Raw genomic sequence first — 22,166 nt, 5'->3', positions numbered from 1 at the left:
GGTGTAAAACCGAAGTTCAGTCTGCCTTATTAGATTTATTTAAAATCTATGGCATTACCTTAAGGAGAACAGAATGTGCCCTGGTCGATATTTATCCCTCAACCAACATTACTAAAACAGATCACCTGGCCGTGTATCTCACTGCTGTTTGTGGGACCTTGCAATATGCAAGTTGGCTGTGGCATTTCTTTATATTAAAAAGTGTTCATAGATCATACTTCATCCACTGTAAAGTATTTCGGAACGTGAGGCATTATATTAATGCAAGCCTTTTCCAAGGCTGTATTCTGTTGTTGGTGGAGCATATTTTACACAAAAGACTACATATTTACATTAGATGCATTGTTGACAAAAATAAATGTTTAACTCCATATAAATGTTTTCTTTTGCACTTTTACTTTGATCCCCATTTTCAAGCTTTACAGGCAATAAGAGTTATTCACAGCCAACAGTCCAAAATTGTCCTTGCCCCACGTTTTGTATGCTGAAAACATTTACCAGAGGTTGCAAGTCCACATATTGTCATATACAAGGTTACCATTAACTTAAGACAAGAGTCAGTGTAAAGGACAAGGAATGAAGAACAATTGCACCTGAACACAATCAGGTTTGGCACAAACCGTAGAACAGCTGAAGAGTTCAAGTACATATTAACACATTATTTTTTATTCGTTCATGGGATGTGGGTGTCGCTGGCCAGGCCAGCATTTATTACCCATCCCTAGTTACCCTAGTTAAGAGGGCATTTTCAACCACATTGCTGTGGGTCTGGAGTCATAGCTTTCCAAACCGGATTAGTTTTTACAACAATCGACACTGGTCATAATTAGACTTTTAATTCCAGTCTTTTTATCGAATTCAAATTCCACCATCTACTGTGGCAGGATTCAAACCCAGGTCCCCAGAGCATTACTCTGGGTCTCTGGATTACTAGACCAGCAACAATACCACTACACCATCACCTCCCCATTGACAGAACTAACCTGTTAGAAGGAGCTCATCTTTTTCATCATCCTCTTCTTCACGAGATGATGGGGAAAAGGGCCTTAAGTCATTCGTACAGGAAACTTGAAAAGATTCAAATGGCATTCTAAAAGACGAAACAGTATTAATTTAAATTATATTATACTAAAATATTTTAAAATACACTTCACAAATATTTAAATTCAGAGAGAAAATTGGGTGAACAGAGTAAGCAGGAAGCTACGAGGATGTTATGCGCATGAGGCCATCATTTAAATATGATTCCTAGGCTGCCACATGATTAGTCAGGAAGCAAGCAGCTCAGCCTCATGATGCGCACAATTTCAACTGAATTCACAAAACCTATTTAAACCAGCAATGTATCTCGTAATATGAAATTGCATTCCTTCCTTGAATTGAATTTAAAATATTCTTCAATTCCACACGTCTACCTAAATTTTGCAGATAAGTGTGTTCACACTGTTACAAATGTCTAGTTCATGTGGAAAATTAACTGTAGGAAATGTGATAAATGCAATTAAAGCAAGCTTGGAGTCTATTACCCTTAAAAGGTAAAACTTAAGAGGTTAATGGCTAGAAAGGGAAGATCATAAAACAGCAGGTGGGCTTATTTAGCTCTAGAACTGGAGACTTTGGCCTGAATTTTTCAGGTGGGTTCAGTGGGAGGGAGAGTCAAGACCAGCGCTCTTTCGCGCACGCGCACAAAAGAGCACTTCAATCTCCAAGGCATGGAGCTGCCTCAGGGAGATTGAATCGATGTTTAAATAATAGAATAAAATGGTTCAAAATGTATTTAAACATGTCCTCTGATGTGACTGTGTCACATATGATGGGACATGTCTTTATATCTATGAAAATGTTTTTATTTATTGAATAAAAGCTTTAGGAAACTTCATACCGCTCATGGATGAGGTTTCCTAAAAAATACGAGGGCAGCTTGGCCTCTTTACTTGCCCGCCAACCTTAAGGTTGGATGGGCAGCATTAATGATTAATTCAATTACTTTATTAACGGCCTTAATATGCCATTTACAGATCAGCAGGCATGCAGCCGTCTTTGGCATGCGCCTACCGAACAAAACATCGCAACTCAGGACAATGATGTCAGGACACACGACTGACATCATCGCACGTCATTTTACGCGTTGGCATGTTGGGCCTGCCCCCAAACACCAACTAAAAAATCCTGCCCATTGTGTCTGTGATCCTTGCAGAGAAGCACAGTCCAATGGATATTGTTTTGGGAGTTAGGGCTAAATTAATTTAAAAGCATTCAGTGAACCCTGAAATGTTGTAAAACTCATTTACTTCATCTATTCAAAGAAAAAATTGTGAATGAGGGATAATTAATCTAAAGAGCAGTTTGCGGACATACCAGAGCAGGATGCATCGTTATGGAGATGGGTGGAGCTTAGGGAAGTTATTTGGTTTCAATTTTTCTGGCTATTTGCTGAGATTTAGTTGAAGTTTGGACCTCACGTGGTTTGTAGCTCGCTAAGATAACCAAAGTAAAAGACAGTTAGATAGCCTGCACTGTAAGCAGAGTAAAAAAATAACTTCATCATTAGACATGTGGAATGCAGATGTGGTTTAATTTTGTGTGAGGAAACAGAAGCTGGAAGGTTGCCTACTTTGAAAGTGGAAGAATTGAGAGTAGTCCTCCACAAAGTCTTGTGCCAAAGAAAGAAACAAGCAGATTAGCTTGGAAATATCAGAATAGTAACCAGAACAAGGAACTGAGGCATTCACAGTCAAGGGATAGTAGATGAAAGTTTTACCTTCGAGAATAGCTGGAGCTGAGAAGAATTCTCCAGAAAACCTTGGCAAACTTATCGGTGATCCCTACAGAAAAAGATCACTAAGATTTATACATTCTATAAGAGAATTCATGGGGGAAGAAAGAAGTGAACCTGAGTGCATAATATATGTAGTTATAAACCATACTGTTAAGTTAACAGTGTTTTAAAGTTTTTTTTATATATAATAAAGTTTGTTTTGTTTCAAAAACAAGTGAAATCTTGTGGCATAGATCTGTTGGTTAAAGTTAAGTTTTCGGATTTCTATTTAAATGTTAATGGTGTTTAATGGGATTGTAACAACACAATATTTTAAGTTACCATTTTGACTCTGAACATTATCTGCTTTAATCAAAAGATGTGAACGTAATTTGGCTTTCTGCTCCACAATTCTAACTTCAATCTATTGGAAGCAGAGTGGAACAGCGAGAAATATGTCTGTCATTTTTGCAGTCACTCTGCATGTTTAAAAGCAGATCATTGTTACCGTTTTGCTACAGTTTCAACTTTATCCATATTCAATGACTAAAATTGCTCTGAAGAAATAATTGTCATGTGTTTTATGTTTTGTTTAAGGGCTCATTTTCACTTAGAGACAACAACAGTTTAAAATAGCGCGTGAAGAACCGGGATTTTTACAGTTTAAAACTGCAAGGGGAGAGCCAGGATTTTCACAGTTTAAAACAGCGAGAGGAGAGCCGGGAGCACACGGAGAGCAGACCTGCATGGAGGCAGAGAGCCCATTCAACAAGTTTCTACCTGTCAGAGACAAAGTGTGACGTCACAGAAAAACAGGTAGATGATTGGTGGGTATCTCTTCCCTGTCTCTTTTGATTGGCCAGATGGTTTAAATCAGGATACGTTATTACAGCAGCAGAGTGCAGTTAAGAAACTCACTTTCAAAATATTTAACATCCAACTTAATTAATTAAATAGAGATGGCTGGACAGGCGAAGTGTTGCAGCTCTACATGTAGGAGCTGATGGACGCCAGTACAATCCATGGTGACCACATCTGCAGCAAGTGTTGGCTGTTCAAGGAACTTCATCTCAGAGCTGATGATCTGGAGTCTGACCTGCGGACACTGCGACACATCAGGGAGGGGGAGAGTTACCTGAGACACTGTTTCAGGAGGCAGTTACACCCCTTAGATTAATTACATCAAAATTGGTCCGTGGTCAGGGGCAGGAGAATGTGACTGCAAGTGAGGCAGGTATGGGAATCCAGAATTTAGCTCTGGTAGAGCCTCAGGCAGTGTCCTTGTCCAGTAGGTACAAGGTTCTTGCTCTTGGTGTGGACGAGGGCACAGACTGCAGGGAGGGTGAGTGAACTCACCACAGCACCGTGGTGCAGAGCATCATTCAGGTGGTGCGTGGGGGGTGGGGGGTGGTGGTGGGGGGGTAGAGAGAGAGAGAGAGAGAGAGAGAGAGAGAGAGAGAGAGAGAGAGAGAGAGAAAGAGAGATAGAGAGAGAGAGAGAGAGAGAAATGTAGTAGTAATTGGGGGTAGCATAGTTAGGGGAATAGATACTGGTCTCTGCAGCAAAGACAGATAGTCCTGTGTTGTCTACCTGGTGCCAAGGTTAAGGACATCTCTTCTGGGCTAAAGAGGAACTTGGAATGGGAGGGAAGGATCCAGTTGTCAGGGTCCACATAGGTACCAACATAGGTTCTTCTGAAGGACTACAAGCAGCTAGGGGCTAAATTAAAAAGCAAAACCACAAAAGGTAATAATTTCTGGATTACTACCTGAGCCACGTGTAAATTGGCCTAGGGTAAATAAGATTAGAGAGGTAAATGCATGGCTCAAAGGCTGGTGTGAAAGAAATAGGTTCTGATTCATGGGGCACTGGAACCAGTACTGGTTCCAGGACAGAGCTGTTCCATTTGTACAGGCTTCATTTGAACCATGCCGGGACCAGTGTCCTGGCAAATCGTATAAGTAGGGTTATAGTTTAAAGCCCTAATTAGTGGGGGGGTTCAATTGAAGGGAAGTTTAGAAAATCAAAAATAAACGAGAGAGCAGAGGTGCAGGGCAGTGAAGAGGTGAACGATAATCAAAGTACGACAGAGGCAGAAAGCATAAGCAGAGTGCAGCAGAAATTAGAACCAGAATGAGTAATAATGGTAAAAAGTCAAAGCTTAAGGCTCTTCATCAGAATGCACGCAGCATTTGTAACAAGATAGGCGAGTTGACAGCTCAAACAGGAATAAATGGATATGACTTGATAGCTATTACAGAGACATGGTTGCAGGGTGACCAAGACTGGGAACTCAATAGTCAAGGGTATTCGATGTTCCGGAAAAAATAGACAAAAAGGAAAAGGGGGTGGGGTAGCTTTGTTAATAAAGGAAGGTATCAATGTAGTGACAAGTAGTGATATAGGTGCAATAGATCGTGATGTGGAATCAGTTTGGGTGGGAGTAAGGAATAGCAAGGGGAAGAAGTCACGGGTGGGAGTCATCTATAGGCTCCAGAAGAGTTGCCTCACTATAGGACAAAGTATAAATGGGGAAATAATGGAGGCATGTAAGAAGGGCATACATTTGTCATGGATGATTTTAATTTGCATATTGACTGGACAAATCATACTGGCAGGGGTAACATGGAAGACGAATTTGTAGAGTGCATCAGGGATTGTTTCTTAGAGCAATACATTGCACAGTCTACACAGGTACAGGCTATTTTAGATCAAGTAGTACGTAATGAAGTAGGATTAATAGGAGATCTCTAGTTAAGGATCCTCTAAGGGGTAGCGATCACAACATGGTAGAATTTCAAATTCAGTTTGAGGTTGAGCAACTCGGATCTCAAACTAGTGTCCTCAATTTAAATAAGGGCAATTACAGAGGTATGAAGAAAGAATTGTCTAAAACTGGCTGGGAAAATAGACTAAGGGGAAGGTCAGTGGATGAGCAGTAGCAGGCATTTAAGCAGATATTTCATAACGCTCAGCAAAAATTTATCCCGATCAAAAAGAAGGACTCAATGAGAAGGATAAACCATCTGTGGTTAACAAAAAAGGTCAAGGAGGGCATCCAATCAAAAACTAAGGCATACAAAGTGGCAAAAACTAGTGGTAGGCCAGAGGATTTGAATTTTTTTTAAAGGAACCAGCAGTAGATGACTAAAAAGCTAATAAAAGGGAGAAAATTGATTATGAAAGTAAATTGGCAAGAAATATAAAAACAAACAGCAAGATTTTCTACACTTATATAAAAAGAGAGAGTAGCTAACATGAGCATGGGACCCTTGGAGGATGCAACTGGAGAATTGATAACAGGGAACAGGAAAATGGCAGATAATTTAAGCCAATATTTTGCATCGGTCTTCATGGCAGAGGAAACTATAAACATTCCAAAGATATCAGATATGCAAGTAACTAATGGGAGGAATGATCTTGTAACAGTTTCTATCACGAGGGACAAAGTACTTGCAAAACTAATGGGACTAAAGGCAGACAAGTCGCCATGACCTAATGGCCTGCATCCAAGGGTTTTAAAGGAAGTGGCTGCAGAGATAGTGTAGTGGAGGCATTCGTCTAAATATTCCAGAACTCACTGGATTCCAGGACGGTCCCAGCAGATTGGAAAACCACTAATGTGACACCCCTGTTCAAGGGAGGGAGACAGACAAAAAGCAAGAAACTATAAGCCATCTGTTGTTGGGAAAATGCTAGAGTCCATTATTAAGGAAGAAATAGCATGACATTTAGAAAAGCTCAAAGGAATCAAACAGAGTCAACATGGTTTTGTGAAAGGGAAATCATGTTTGACAAATTCGTTAGAGTTCTTTGAGGCTATGCCAAGCAGAATTGATAAAGGGGTACCAATAGGGGTAGTGTATTTGGATTTCCAGAAGGCATTTGATAAAGGTGCCACATAAAAGGTTATTGCACAAGATAAGAGCTCACAGTATTGGGGATAATGTATTATAGCATGGATTGAGGACTGGTTAACACACAGAAGACAGAGTTGGGATTAATGGGTCTTTTTCAGGTTGGAAAAACGTAACTAGTGGAGTGCCACAAGGATCAGTCCTCGGGCCTCAATTATTTACTATCTGTATTAATGATTTGGAGGAGAGAACAGAGTGTAATGTATCCAAATTTGCTGATGATGGAAAAATAGGTGGGAGGGCATGTTGTGATGAGGACATAAGGGATCTGCAAGGGGATATAGACAAGTTGAGTAAGTGGGCAAAAACTTGGCAGATGGAGTTTAATGTAGGCAAGTGTGAGGTCATGCACTTTGGTAGGAAGAATCAAAAGGCAGACAATTAAAATGGACAGAGACTCCAAATAAAGTGCAGCACAGAGGGATCTGGGTATTCTTGTACATGAAACACAATGTTAGCATGCAAGTGCACAAATAATTAAGACGACAAATGGAATTTTAGCCTGTATTGCTAGGGGATTGGAGTTTAAAAATAGGGAAGTCTTGTTACAACAGTACAGAGTGTTGGTGAGGCCGCACCTGGTGTACTGTGTGCAGCTTTGGTCCCTGTATTTAAGAAAGGGTATACTGGCATTGGAGGCAATTCAAAAGAGATTCACTAGGCTGATTCCTGGGATGAAGGGGTTGACTTATCAAGAACGGTTAAATGGGTTAGGCCGTTATTCATTAGAGTGTAGAAGAATGAGAGGTGATCTTATTGAAACATACAAGATTCTGAGAGGGCTTGACAGGGTGGATGTTGAGAAGATGTTTCCCCCTAGTGGGGGAATCTCAAACTAGGGGACATAGTTACAGAATAAGGGGACACTCATTTAAAACTGAGATGCAAAGGAATTTCTTCTCAGACGGTAGTGAATGTCTGGAATTCTCTATTTTAGAGAGTTGTGGAGGCTAGATCACTGAAAATATTTAAAGAGGAGGTAGATAGATTTTTTTTAAGTATCGGGGAGTTGAGGGCTATGAGGAGCTGGCATGAAAGAGGAGTTGAGGCCTGGGGCAGATCAGCCATTATCTTATTGAATAGAGGGGAAGGCTTGAGGGACCGAATCACCTACTCCTGCTCCTATTTCCGATGTTCTTATAAACTACTGTAGTTATCAGTTAGGAACAAGAGCTGCTCTGGATTATGTGACCACAAGAAACCATATTATTGGTTGGGATTCATATCCTTTCTACTTTATGCAATATCTGAAATTGGCTAATGGGGTATCTACCTTTCTCCCTAATGTTGTGTCCAATGGTAGTAAAATGAAAAACATTTGAAAAGTCAAGGCAAACAAACTGAAGACACCTTCTGTACTTTTTGAGCAGCAGTTTCTCCAAGTAGCTTATGTTGTGTTCCTTAAACTGAATTTCAATTGGCGTTTTTGGACTTTGCAGGTTGTCTTGAGCAGGTGATGTCCCTGTAGAAACTGACCAGGATTATGCAAATTAGTCATTAGACTTGTGGAAAGGTTTACTTCTAAAATACAATATGAGCTGCCCCAATGGCTTGGTGAATTTGCACAGCAAGTAACTGAACCATACAGCCCATGAAGGTTATAGCTTTTAGCCTGTTTATGGAGTGAGACAAGATTGCTTGTAATGTGGTAGAGGCACAAGAGATCTCAGTGCCCCTTAATTAATGAAGAACAAAAATCAACTAGAATCCCGACTCTGATTGCTATTGAGCAATAGCGGATAAGGCAAGATTGAGTTCAGGTGCAAATCCCTCTGCAATCATTCAGCCTGATAAAACTTAACATCAAGATCACTTGGATGAGATAAAGGGCCAGGAGGAACAGGAGTCAGACTGTGAGCAAACTGCATATAGAATTAGCATCTGTGGCACTGGTTGAACGCAGATGAAGCCCAAGGCCCAATTTCACTCAAGTCTCAGTTCAAAACACTGCAATTTCACCAATTAACAACATCACCTGAGCCCAGTTGTGCTGCTTTTTAAAAAAAAGTCAATTTCAATGAACTAACTTTCATAGGTCAAGTTTATAATGGTAACTTTATTTTTTTTTAAAAAAGGCAGTGATTAGGATCAAATCACTTAATCATGACTTATTCTACAGTGATAAGGAATTACATTATTGAAGGAAAATTACCCGGTAAATTGTGAATGATCATAAATAACTGGTTCATTTGCACTGTGCTGCCAGTAGCTTCATGAAAAGAGCATCTCTCACTTAACTTCTGATTTTCAAAAAGTTTCTGCATTTGCACATAATCATTACCCATTAAACTTGCCACAATGACAAATCTAGTAATTAATTCTACCAGTACCCAACTAACAATGTGACAATTGTTAATCACTACCAATTAATCTCTTACCCAGAAAATGGACAATTATAATTGTGGAGTTCAAAACTGGACAGAACCACTATCAAAACGTTGTTAATTTGTTAAATTTGTTCATTTGGTATACTGAGAGTACAAATGCAGAATTTAATTTCCTTAGGTTACAAATTGTCGTTCAAGATTACTTTTCCTTTATTTTCTTTTTGACAATTTTTCTTTCCCTTTTTTCTTTTTGAATTTGATTTGACTGTAATTCATCCTCCTTCTTAGTCCTTCCTGTTTCTTTCTCAATTGTTAAATCTTTCTGGTTAAGGAGATTCCCTGTTGGTAACCTTGTCATGCCATTATCAGCTCACACTGCCAGCAAGAAACATTTTTGAGCTGAAGGGTACAGGAGGAAGTCGAACCATCATGATGCTTGTTCAAGCAAATACTCAGTCATTATATTTGTTCTTTGCAGCTCTATTAAAATTTGAAGACAAGATTGAATACAAATTCCAAATTCTTGTGATTTTCAGCATGATTAATGGAAGTGGGAGTAATTGCATTACTCAGTCAAAGAACTAGCACAAGCACAATAGGCTGAATGACTGTTCTGTGCTGAATCATTCCATGATGTTTAAAATCTGTTATCTTAAATTATTAAAAATGATCAAACAAGTTTGCACTATTTTAATTGCTAGTAGTGAATGCTGCTAAATCTAAATAGAGGGCAAAAACACATTTTTTCTTACTTTTATATAGCTTAGACAACATGTCAGGGTACATGACAGCTGACAGCTTCCAAATACCACCGGCAGCTCGGAGAAGTACTGTGCAGCTTTAATCATGTAACATTTCCTTAATCCCTGCTCATGGGCATTTCACGATAACATCTGTCACTTCAAGGACGAAAGCATGCTTCTGCGATATGGATTATTTCAAATTATTGGTCTTTTATAAAGAATGATTAATGCCAGGTTCCATATAGGGACATTCTAAAATATCAACAAATTACTGACACATCACTGTAAAAGAAGCGAGGATTCCATCTTGCTACAATTTCTGTTGTCATTATATTGACAGATTTAAGCCAATACCTAAAAATCTTCCTTTATGCATCACTGACTCAATAATTTACAAGAGTTTCTATGGCTTAGTTTGGTTTTTCAAATCTGGTGCTCAGTTTTAAGTTTAGAACGTATATGGATTTACATAAAATGATTAAATATTAGAATGAAAAATACTGAACAGCTTTACTGTGGCCATTTAAATGTAATAAATATGTTGCTCTTTCCTCACAGTTCCTGCTGCAAAGGATAGCTTGTTTTGCAATTAATTAATGAAGACAAAAAAAAGTTCCCTGGCTTCCTGTGATCATGAGTAAAGAAAATCACAGAAGGTCCCATTAAAACCATATTTAGTACAGTTCACAAACAAGGAGAGGTGGAAGATCTATTTTAAATCAACAGTCTACAGTACATGCCCTAAAAATAAAGCTGTTGCCCAGAAAGAAAAAGTTTAGGGCTGCGGATGAACAACTTAACTGCCTACAGTTGTGAAGAGTCAACAAGATATTGTCACTGATCCTTAACTAACCCATTTCCTGGGTTCTACTTTGTGTGGGGGAGAAGCATGGAGAAGCAACACACAGACACAATTATGTAAAGGAAGCTTGGAGACATGGGGCAAAATTTTCTCCCCGTTTGGGGCGGGGAGGGGTGAGAGAGAGAAGTGCGGGAGCAGCCGGCCCTCTGATTGGCTCCCTGGTTCAGGGCACGCTGCCATTTTTCGTGGGCAGGCCAATTAAGGCCTGTCCAGCATGATGTCCTCACGAAAGTGCTGTGCGCTCCCTGTGAGGGCGGTGGGGGGGGATGGCAAATGTGGAACTGCACTCCTTCACGCGTGCACACGAGTGAGCGCTCCGATCTCCCTGAGACTAAGTGCTGCCTCAGGGAGATCGGTTTCCAAAGGGAAAAAATTAATCTTTGGAAAATTTCATTAACCATCAATGTCCCCTCATGTGACAATGTCACATGAATTGGGACATGGACATAGCTTGAAGTGAAAGTTAATCTTAATTTTTAAATTCAGTCATGAAACCACATCCCACCCCTGGATGAGGTTTCATGCTTTTTCAGGTGGCCGCCAGCACGTTGACAGGTCAGCAGGCACACAGCTGACTTGGCTGCGCCCCCGCCGAACTGAAAATGCAAATGATGCGGGATACATCAGGAGTTCTGCCCATGTCATTCTGTGTCGGCGAGCGGATCCCGCCCCCGCATGCTGATGGGAAAATTCTTGCCATGAATCAAAAAGAATAAGAATGGGAAACCCCCTATTAACTCCATATTATTTATAATATTGTGAAAAATAAACTCCTTTGGAGTATGGAACTACTCATATTTTACTCAGTAAAGGTAAAACACAATAAAGTAATAAACCACAACAAGGATTACCATCTATACTTGCACTGGTAAGTAAATGCTTAAAACATTTATACATTTAAGCTTTGTTTTTATTCAAAATTTTAAAGTGATCAAATTATGAATAATAAATATGAATTTTTATGTTGTTGGTTTTCATTTTATTCCATTGAAACAGTCTTTTATGGATTTCATGGGCCCAATCAAGCGTGTACATCAACCCTTCGTAAACATTACCCGTGTAAAATTCGACCCCATGGCTTTTGACCTAAAAAATTGACCTCAAAAATTGGACTTTTACATGAGTATATATAGTAATTAGTGTCCACAATCTTGTAATTATTCTATGTTGCTTTTACATAGGATTACATACAACAGTACAGAAACAGGCCATTTGGCCCTCCACTCAAGCTCGACATGTTCAGCTCCGGCATCTTTGGGGATGGAGAGATTTTTGGAGCCTCCTCCAGTTAATCGTTTAATTGATTACATCATTCACAACTGGATGGGGCGGACTTGCAGGACTTTGATCCGATCCATGGATTGTGGAATCGTTTTATCTGTCATATACTGCTTCTGATGTTTAGCATACATGTATTTCTGTGTTACAGTTTCACCAGATTAGCACCTCATTCTTAGAAGTGCCTGGTGCTGTTCCTGCCATTTTTGTTCTCTACATCCTAGACTTTATGACAGGGAGCATCTCTGATTTTGCAATGTTTATATCTACTGACATTCAGGGTCTGAGGTGCTTGTGTGTCAGAGTCATCTTGAAAAGAGGTGACAAACGGCCTAAAGAACAAACAGTTCTGTTGCACGAGATTTGTCATGTTGCTGGGCCAGCCTTTGTTGCACACCACTAGAATGGATACTCAAAGGCCCTCTCTGTCTACTTTTGAATCTTGGTGCAAGACCCAAGTGGTGCTGGCCTCCTGAGTCGGGCAAATGGCAGAAAACACACTTACACGTGTACCTACATTTATGGGAGGTGGGTGGGTGGGAGGAAATGTGATCAACTAGATTGTGGACCATAATTCCAGTGCCATTTATCCTAGGTCTACTGAAAAACTGATGGGACATATCTGGAGAATGAGAGGGGGACTGTATGTTGGAGACGGAAATGTGACAGTACATGAAAGAGATATTGAAAGAACTGAAAAGGTTAGAGAAAGTCAACACAGAAACTAAGAAGGGTGTTAGCTGCAATTTATAGAGCATGAATACAAATCTTTTGGCAGTGGTTTACTATTGTTCCCAATTTCATTCAAAATGCTATTTTCATTTCCATATTTCAGGTTAGTATCATGACATTGTTCAAACTTATCAGTTTTTTCACTTTTTAATAATTTATACAAAATAATATTTAAGTTACTAAATCACATTTTAAGGTATTTTTCCTTAAATTGTTTGAGTTTTCAAAATGGACGTGCCACAACCATTTCTACCTGAAAACATTTCGGGAAACTGTTCTGCTTCATTAGGTTTTCTCTCTCTCCATTCATTTAGAGCTTCTTGGAAAGCCTTTGATGACTGTTCCTCATCAAAGTCGCCATTTAATAATGAACTACTGTTCAAATCTTCCGCACTGCTGTTTTGCACACATACAGCGGATTCATCATCCTCTTGTTCCATGTTAAGAACCTACAGCATACAGGAAATTATAAAATGTTATCAAGTTTTGATACATATTTTATTCCAAACCCTCCAACATGAAAGTTGTTTTCATGTATTAATGCAGCAGACCATGCACTGCTGTAGCAAACTTTCACAATTTAGAAAACAGATAGATAACTTAGGCATTATTAAACCTTTGTCAGATTAAACTACCTATTGTTAAGTAGAGGATGAAACAAGGTCCACCAAGAGGAAAAATCACTTGGGCTTACAGCATTTCCTATTATTATGTAAATTCCCAACTGATCTATCCATTTGACTTCCTTTTTGTATGTACTGTTTTCTTTATGTAGGGTGGTTAAAATCTTCTAAGTTATATTATATGGAAGAATTTGGACAATTCAGGTCAAATGGATAAAATGTGCATCGTCTTCACAATGGATCTTTTTTAGTTAATGGCCCATGGCTGCACAATTGTAAGTGGTATCATTTACTGAACGTAGCTGGCAATCAGGGAGTTTATCTCCACTCTGCTTGCATTCACAACAACTCCTTTGGAGTGAGCCTCTCCTCAAGGACTTCAAACTTCTGGACCATCTGTATATTTACATTTCACTGGTTGCTAAATTGTGAAGCATGTGGAATGTGGCAATGATCTTGCTCATGTTGCCTGATCTCTACAACAACGCTCCTTAATTGGTTAGGATATTCAGAGATATTGCTTCAGCATGCACGCAGTATGTTGAACAGCAATGCTGGTGGAGCCATATTGCATTGCACTGTCACTCTACTGCTATATGGCATTTCTGGATTAGAATCATGAAGCCAGAGCTTCAAAGCGCAGTAGAGGTGGACTGCTGCAGGATATAAGAATAATATCAACACCCAAGAAATGACCAATAATATGCAGAAGTATATATGAAATCCACTTGATCAGAAGTAGCTCCATAATATAGTATTCTGGAATTATATTTCTGTACTAACTGTAGCTATTAAATTACCTGCGGCTCTCAAGTGGAGCACTCATGGCCTCATAGGTTCCACCAAAGACACCCTGCACCAGAGGAAACATTGAGAGGCAGAAGTTGCTCTGTGCCCTCTCAAGCTGCTGGAACCTTTCCATTTGGAAAGTTATGAGGGTGTTGCCAAGAACAAACATGGCATCTTTCATTGAACTTTAAGCCTATCTAAAACTGACTGGCTGATGTCTCCTGCAATAACCTCGAAGGGCTCTACGGCATAAAGATTAAGGCTACCACTAATTCATAGCTACAAATAGTCCTGGACGTTGTCTGAAAATCAGCTTTCAGAAGGTGGCAAAGCCTAAGCTGCCCATTCAACAAAATAAAAGCTTCATAAAGTGTAAATGATGTCCAATACAGCTATACAAAAATGCTCAGGCAAAATAAATCATTCTGAAATTTCCACTGACACATAATCAGAAGGCCAGTTTTAAGAGAAGTTCCAAAAGTAGGCTAAACATATTTACCATAATTTGAAGAATCTGGTATGGACTTATTAGTATGTTTTAATATTTAAATGAATGGTTGGACTGTCCTGTAGCGAGGCCCACTTTTGGGCAGGCAAACAGTAACAAAATAACCAGTTGAGAAGTTGAAGGTCAATCTTTCTGACTCATGTGCATGTCTGCACCAGATGCAGAAGTGCAGTGTGGATGAACCACCCCAGCCTTTCCTAAGCACCCCAACATCACAGATGTCAGTCTTCAGCCAATCTGATTCACTCCAAGTGATATCAAGAAATGGCTGAAGGCACTGGATACTGCAAAGGTTATGGACCCTGACAACATTCAGGCAGTAGTACTGAAGACTTGTGCTCCAGAGTTAGCCCCACCCCTAGCCAAGCTGTTCCAGTACAGCTACAACACTGGCATCTAACTGTCAATGTGGAAAGTTATCCAGGTATGTCCTGTACACAAAAAGCAGGACAAATCCAACCTAGCCATTACTGCCACATCAGTCTACTTTCGATCATCAGTAAAGTGATGGAAGGTGTCATCATCAGTGCTATCAAGTGGCACTTACTCAGCAATAACCTGTTCACTGAAGCTTAGTTTGGGTTCAGCCAGAGTCCTGACCTCACTACAGCAATGAAAATCCCACTTATGTGGACACTTTCTCCCAATGGAGGCAGGCTGAGTTGGGAATGTTCCCAGCTCGTGCTAACTACCTCAAGGATGAAAATTCAGGCCATTATCTGAAAACACAGCAACTGTTTCTATACGTATGCTAATGACAACCAGCTCTACTTCACCAGCTCCTCTCTCAATTCCTCCACTAATTCTAACATGTTCAACATTCTGTACTGAGCAGAAATTTCCTTCAATTAAACATTGAGAAGGTCAAAGCTACTGTCTTTGGTTCTCACCATGAACTCCATTACAAACCACAACCCCATTCCTCTCCCTGTTTGAGGTTGAATTCGACTGTTTGGTGTTTTTTTTCATTCTTTCATGGGACGTGAGCATCACTGGCAAGGCCAGATTTGTTGCTCATCCATAACTGCCCTTGAGTAGGTGTGGCGAGCCCATTCTTGAACCATTGTATTCCATGTGTTGTAGATACACCCACCACACTTATGAAGGGAGTTTTGACCCAGAGGCAATTAAGGAACAACGATATAGTTCCAATAGCAACCTTGGTGTCATATTTGACTAAGGTGAGCTTTCCAACTACATATTCACACCATCATTAAGACTGCCTATTTCCATCTCCATGACTTCATCCCTGCCTCAGGTCATGTGCTGTTGAAACCCTTATCCATCACTTTTTACCTCTAGACTTGACCATTTCAACACACTTCTGACTGGCCTCCCATATTCTATTCTCCATGTGCTCCATGACCTACATTGTATTCCGGTTTAGCAACACCTCGAAAACTCACTGCACACTGAGCAGAAATTCTTATGAGAATGGGAGAGAAGTCAGTAGCAGTGCTTTAATGGGGGGGGGGGGGGGGGGGTGGAGAGAAGGGAAAAGGCAGGAGCACACTTTGTGCAGAGGAAATTTGAAGGCAGGATTGGTGCTGTAAGGGACTAATAAACCAGAGGCAGCACTCAGAGGGAGGGAAAAAACTGAAAGAAGGAGACGGAAAAAAAAAACTTTGAGGTTTTAGGAAAGCAGTCTTGGTAGGATTTTAAGAGTTTTAAAATCCACCCATTTTCAAATCCACCCATAGCCTCACAACCCTCCAATAGATCTACACTCCTTTAATTCTGGCCACATGGAAAATCCCAATTTTAATCACTCCACCAATGCCTTCAGCTGCCAAAGCCTTAAGCTATGGAATATCCTCCCTAAATCTCTCCATCTCTCTACCCCTTTTTCCTCTTTTGACACAATCCTTAGGACTTACCTCTTTGACCAAGCTTTTGATCATTTGTCCTAATATCTCCTGATGTGGCATGGTGTCAAATTTAATTTTATATTGCACCAATGAAGCACCTTGTGATGTTCTATTATGTTAAAATGCTATATAAATACAAGTTGTTCCTGCTGTATTATCAACAATTACTAAGAGAACTTTAAGGGCTAGTCTAACAAACTCTACATACATGGGCTATAAAGCTTTAACTTATTATGTTGTACTCATCGTTCATGTCAGTATGTAGAGTACAAGATTCAATTTATATTCTGGCATGATTCATCTGGATTTTAATCAAAGTCATATAAATGTCAAAAACAGTTTTGAGTCATTAGTAACTTATTCTCCAAGTGTGAGAAGATTCAAACAATATATTGATATCAGCAAATTTGATTCAAAGTCTTTGAAGTGTTTTTTTAAATTTTGCAAACCCTCCTCACAGATGTCATTAGAAATCACAATAAGATCTTCAATTCTCCAGCTAACATGTGGGGGATGGTGGTAAATCAATTCCTGCTATATCAAATGCTTAAAATTTTAAACAAATACTTACCAACAGTGCATGTTTGATACAGACAATTAGCAAAGAAAAGCATGGAAGATGGTAAAAACAGCACATATGGAGGCTCTTCCCCCAAACTCCTATCTCCTCCTGCTTGGTTATTGATGGCACTGCACACTGAGCAGAAATTCTTATGAGAAAGGGAGAGAAGTCAGAAGAAGTACTTTAATGGGTGGGGAGAAGGGAAAAGGCAGGAGCACACTTATGCCGAGGAAATGTGAAGGCAGGATTTGTGCTGTAAGGGACTAATAAACCAGAAGCAGCACTCTGAGAAAGGGAGGGGAAAAGGTTTTAGGAAAGCAGTCTCAGTCTCTGTTGGTGAAATCAGTGTTTAATCCCAGAATCTGCTGCACAGATCTGGCATTCACTAGAAATAGGTGGTCATGTGTTCAAATGCCTAGGATTAAAGCTCTGGAATTCCCTCTGTCACTGTCTCTCCTACTTTAAATCAATCTTTAGTCAAGCTTTTGGGCACGTATCCAAATATCTCTTTACATGGCTATACGATAAGGTTCCTGTAAAGTACCCTGGGACATTACAAAACATTCAATGTGCTATTAAATCCAAGTTGCTGATGTTGGGCGGGCAAGTATTCAATTTATGCTACTTTAGTATAGAAAAGGAAGTGAATGCCACAAAACAATAGGGGTCACTCACTATGAGGTGGCAGGAAAGAGAAACAAAGTTAAAAAAGGAAAGCCAGAATGTGGAAAAGAGAGTGTGGGAGAGGGGGAGAAGTGGTGGTTAGATGCGATACAGTGAATCTAACTTGGTCTGGTTGTGGAAAAGAAGTGCAATTGTTGAAGAAGCTTTTGCAGAAGTCAGATATGGTAGTTTTGGAGGGTATATAAATTGCTTCTGTGATTATGTGGGGGGACGAGGGATGTGAGAAAGGGTGACCTTTTAAGGTATAAAGGCTTGGTCTCGTCTTTCTATTGACAACCTAAAGCTTTACTTATATCTTTTAAAAAATCAAGACCTGTACAATATAAGTGTTTAAAATTAATATGAATGCACCCATTTGAAGTAAAACATCGACATTTTCCTGGAGAGCATATCTCCCTTCAGCAGTTAGAATTTATAAATGTGCTGCCTTAAACGCCAACTGAAATTAGATTATGGGATTGAGTTAAAATACTCTATTACAGAAAATAGATTAAAACATTTCTCAGCAAAAGATGCTGCTACTGGGCAACAGAAGTTTTAAAATATAAAGATCATTAATTCCCAAATGTCAGAGTTATTTTTAAGAAAATGGCACAAAGTCCCATCTTAAATGAAACTTTAGCAATGCCCACGCAAATTCTAAAACTGGAAAATAAACCATATAAATTGTCAAAAATTAAAATTGCTGGAGGCTACTTGTTCTTCCCCTCCCAACCCACACTCCCACAGAAAATAACTCTTGGGCCTTTTCACCTTTGGGCTGGTATCACCCTTCAGATATTTACATTTCCATTTCCTTCAAAACAAAATAAAGGAATGTTGCTTTTGCAAACAGTTCAAATTATAAGACAATGTCCCACTGCACTTTCATTGTAAGTCTTAGGTTCAGTTTTCTGGTTTGACATGTATCTTGTTGGTAATTTGTACCAATTACTAAATCTGATGCTTACTATATAAATCTGGGTTCTAATTAACAGAAATGCAAATATGCACCAAATTAAACTGTGGCCCTTACATGGCTAAAATTTTAATTTCAAACAATAACTTACCTCAGCATGTTGTTTGCCCCTTTGAGATGAAGCTTTTCTCACTGAAAGCTGTTTCTTCAGAAGCTGCTGAGTATTAACAGGTGGGTCATCAGGTTCAATTTGTTTTTTAAATTGGTTGACTAAATGCAATGAATTGCTCGATGTATGTTCCTCAGCCTGAAAATATTGTAAAAATGGATGACATTGTTAAATAGGAAATTTATTTATTTTTAAAAAGAGGCAGTTTAATAAGGGCCATGTTAGATTATCATTCCCGCTTAGATTTTAAAGTCATTTATTATTCAGTTATTCCTCACAAATATTCCAACAGCTCTCCAAAGAACATTTGTAAACATGATAGAACAAAATGACCCAAAACCAGTGCAACACAATAGATCTTGTGACTGAAAATCTCTACATGAAGTTAATGTTGCTCTTTGCAATAAAAGATAACTTGGAGCGGTACAAGATAAATAACTATACTGCACCCTTCAACGTTTGCTTCATTCCATGTGCTCCAGGCAAGATTAACAAAACATCACTGAAAGTAAACATATTTTGAGCTTCATTATCAAGGAAGGGAAAGCTAAATTGAAAAGAAAATTTAGGCTTAGTGTGTGTAAAATTATTCACCAGATAAAATATTTTGGTCACAAAACAGACGTCCAAGAAAATTGAAGTAATAATTATTTTGTTGATCTACCCAATCAATTATCATTACCACAGTGCCCTCTTTGTGCCTTTCAAAAAGAATGTATGATGCTTTCTGTTATTATTATACTGTCACATATAGAGTACAAAATGAAACAGGGCATAAACATGACAATGATGTTCTTCTCCATATGAGCTACCTATGCACTTTCAAACTCTGCTGCATTTCCTTCCCTCTCCAAAAGGAAAGGAACATAAGATTTAGGGGTAGGCCATTTGGTCCTTCTTGCCTGCCCTGACATTCAATAAGTGCTTGGCTGATCTGATTGTGGTCTCAAGACTACTTTGCTGCCTGTCCCCATAACCCTTCACTCTTGTCTATAGGAACAAAAGCAGTTTTTTACTTTCCCATTGCGTAATGAACAGAATTCCTTAGGTGCAGAATTCCTTACAGTAGAAATTCTAATACCCTTTAGAACCACAAGGTGGCACTGACCAGCTTCTGCACCATTATTTTGGTACTGTACCTGAATTCCAATGGCATGGTTATGGCCTTTTTGGAGCATTCACTTGAAAACAAGCAAAAAAGTTGAATCTTGGGCTACATATATTATCTTGGTCTAGTGGTAAAAAGTAATGGTCTTTGGCATTGAAATTGCATTTTGAATGGAGTTAATGGGCTGAATTTTCATATGGGTGCAGAGGTATATTTTGGTGTGCAAATATTCACACTTTGTTTTTCTTGGAGGATATCAGATTTTCCTCTGCATTCTCGACCCCGCATTATTTTCCTTTCTGCAGGTAGGCAATGCCTAGTGTGCAAAACGCACACCTGCCCCTGCTGGAGGTCATGTTCCCCATTTTTAAGGGGGACAAAAATCAGATTTCCTCTTGCACACCATTTTCATCTGATGGTGTGGGGTTTTCAAAGTCCATTAAAAGCATGCCAGGTTTAAGAGTGTGTAAAGAAAATGGAAAGTCTGCTGAGCTGTGGGGGACATTCTGAAAGTTAAGTGTTTTCTCACACCTTCAAATGTCACTATTAGGTGCTGTATTGCAATGTAGATGTGTTTTAATGCAGTGATTCATCATAGGGATCCATCCGGCAGAAGTAAATTGACACTTGTGTTTTTGTTACATGCATGACAGTGCTTTCCAATGGAGAATGCATAATGCAGTGAAAAATGTTACAAAATGCTCTGTCAGCCTGTGCCATCATCTTTTCTACCATCATTTAAATGGCTCTGGCTGATAAACAAAACCTGGTTTTGACACCACCTGCTCCCTTACATTGATTGACAGGCATTCTGCTTTGAAATTGAAAGGAGGACCTGTTGTTCCTTCCTTCCCAGAGAGGAGTCCATTGTTTGGACAGCTGTGGCCATTCATTATCAATGCTTGGCTGAGTTTCAAGGGCTAATGGGTTTCAGCACAGGAAGTGTTCCATTCATGAGAATGAATGACAATTTCAACAAGTTATAATAACAGATTGTCCCTTTGATGCAGTTTAAGTTTCTAGAATTACAAATATTACAAGGTCCCCCCCCTTCATCCACCCCCCCACCCTCACAAGGCAGAATGCATTTTTTCTCAGGATCAGAGATATGGAGGTTTTTACTAGATGGTTAGAGGTTTATTTCTTTCCTAAGATATGTAAAATATTTTCCATTGATATTACATAGAATCTGAAGACTGTACATAGTGCAAAGTGTGGGTGACTGGAGGATAAATGGGGAGACATATAAGTGGCATGGATTATCTGAGGGGTATGGAGAATACATGGGGGTGTGGAGGTAGCATGGATGATCTGCTGGGGCATGAGGGTGAGCAGTGAGGTTTATGGGGCCTTTAAACATCGTGGGAGCTGGAAACCATGTTTCATAATGGAAGCTGGCATTCTAACTGGCCTGCCTCTGCACTCAAGTGCCTCACACATTCCAGATTGGCTCGCAAACTGCTCTGCAAACCCAACCCGTGTGAAAAGACAAAAAAGTGGCATGTGAGGTTACACATGGGTTGGGTGTGCAGTTTGAGAGCCATGAACTGCGGTCAGGTTTCCTCAAGCCCAGAGGAAGATTCAGCCCAATTAGTTAAGCTATTCTATTTGCAGTCAGTGCATAACTAAAACACTGAGTGAAACACAGAGCAAGAGAATAAGTCACAGAAAATTTAAGAATAGTAAATTAATTTCATTGATTTCTCTAATGTTCACCAATACTGCTATAATAAAATAGAAGCTGTTAGCATGAAAAATAAAATATTAAGCAAGTTGCATACCGACGAATTATACCCTGCAGTAAAATAGTTTGTTGCATCTGCATTATAAATCACTGCTGCAAGTTTTAAATTTGTATGTGTATAACAGTTGCTGCATTTTAATTAAATACAACATACGCAGAGCACACAACTATTAGCCATATGCAGACTTAAATACTCTCTTGATTTGAAAATACATGATGCTTCCATTTGTGACTGAAACGGATAGCAGTTTCTTCCTCAACACTTAACTTTCATGCATAAAGTAAAAAAAAAGTCATACATATTACAGCCACAATAAAATGTTCCCACAGTTTATGCTGGAATAGGGGTTTCTATTTATGGTACAAGTGAGTGGGAAATAATACGAACAGTCATAGTATAAAAGAAAAACACGAAATTTCACCTATAATTAACATCTCAGAAATCTCTACAGGTGAGAGCTGATTAAAGCACAAGTCTGAGGTCACCTATACTAGAATAAAATCCACATAAATATTCTCTATAATCATTAATAGATTAAATACATTTTAAATTAATTCCCTCTAGTAACTCCTATGATCCACTGCCAGTACTTCAA

At 39.3% G+C, this 22,166-nt stretch overlaps 1 protein-coding gene across 1 annotated transcript in view; it reads right to left on the bottom strand.

Annotated features, from left to right (window-relative positions):
* Positions 1-22,166, bottom strand: part of zbbx (zinc finger, B-box domain containing) — a 143,288-nt gene that overhangs the window by 79,608 nt on the left and 41,514 nt on the right. The window contains exons 8-11 of the mRNA XM_041205303.1: positions 18,701-18,856; positions 12,871-13,066; positions 8,026-8,146; positions 984-1,090 (exon numbers count right to left, since the gene is read on the bottom strand). Coding sequence (XP_041061237.1) covers positions 984-1,090; positions 8,026-8,146; positions 12,871-13,066; positions 18,701-18,856 — 580 coding nt within the window. The remainder of the gene's footprint in view (positions 1-983; positions 1,091-8,025; positions 8,147-12,870; positions 13,067-18,700; positions 18,857-22,166) is intronic.

Source organism: Carcharodon carcharias, chromosome 2 (genome assembly GCF_017639515.1).
Source record: "Carcharodon carcharias isolate sCarCar2 chromosome 2, sCarCar2.pri, whole genome shotgun sequence".
NCBI lineage: Eukaryota > Metazoa > Chordata > Chondrichthyes > Lamniformes > Lamnidae > Carcharodon > Carcharodon carcharias.
The sequence above is the reverse complement of the archived record's forward strand: the minus strand, read 5'-3'. Positions and strand labels throughout refer to the sequence as shown.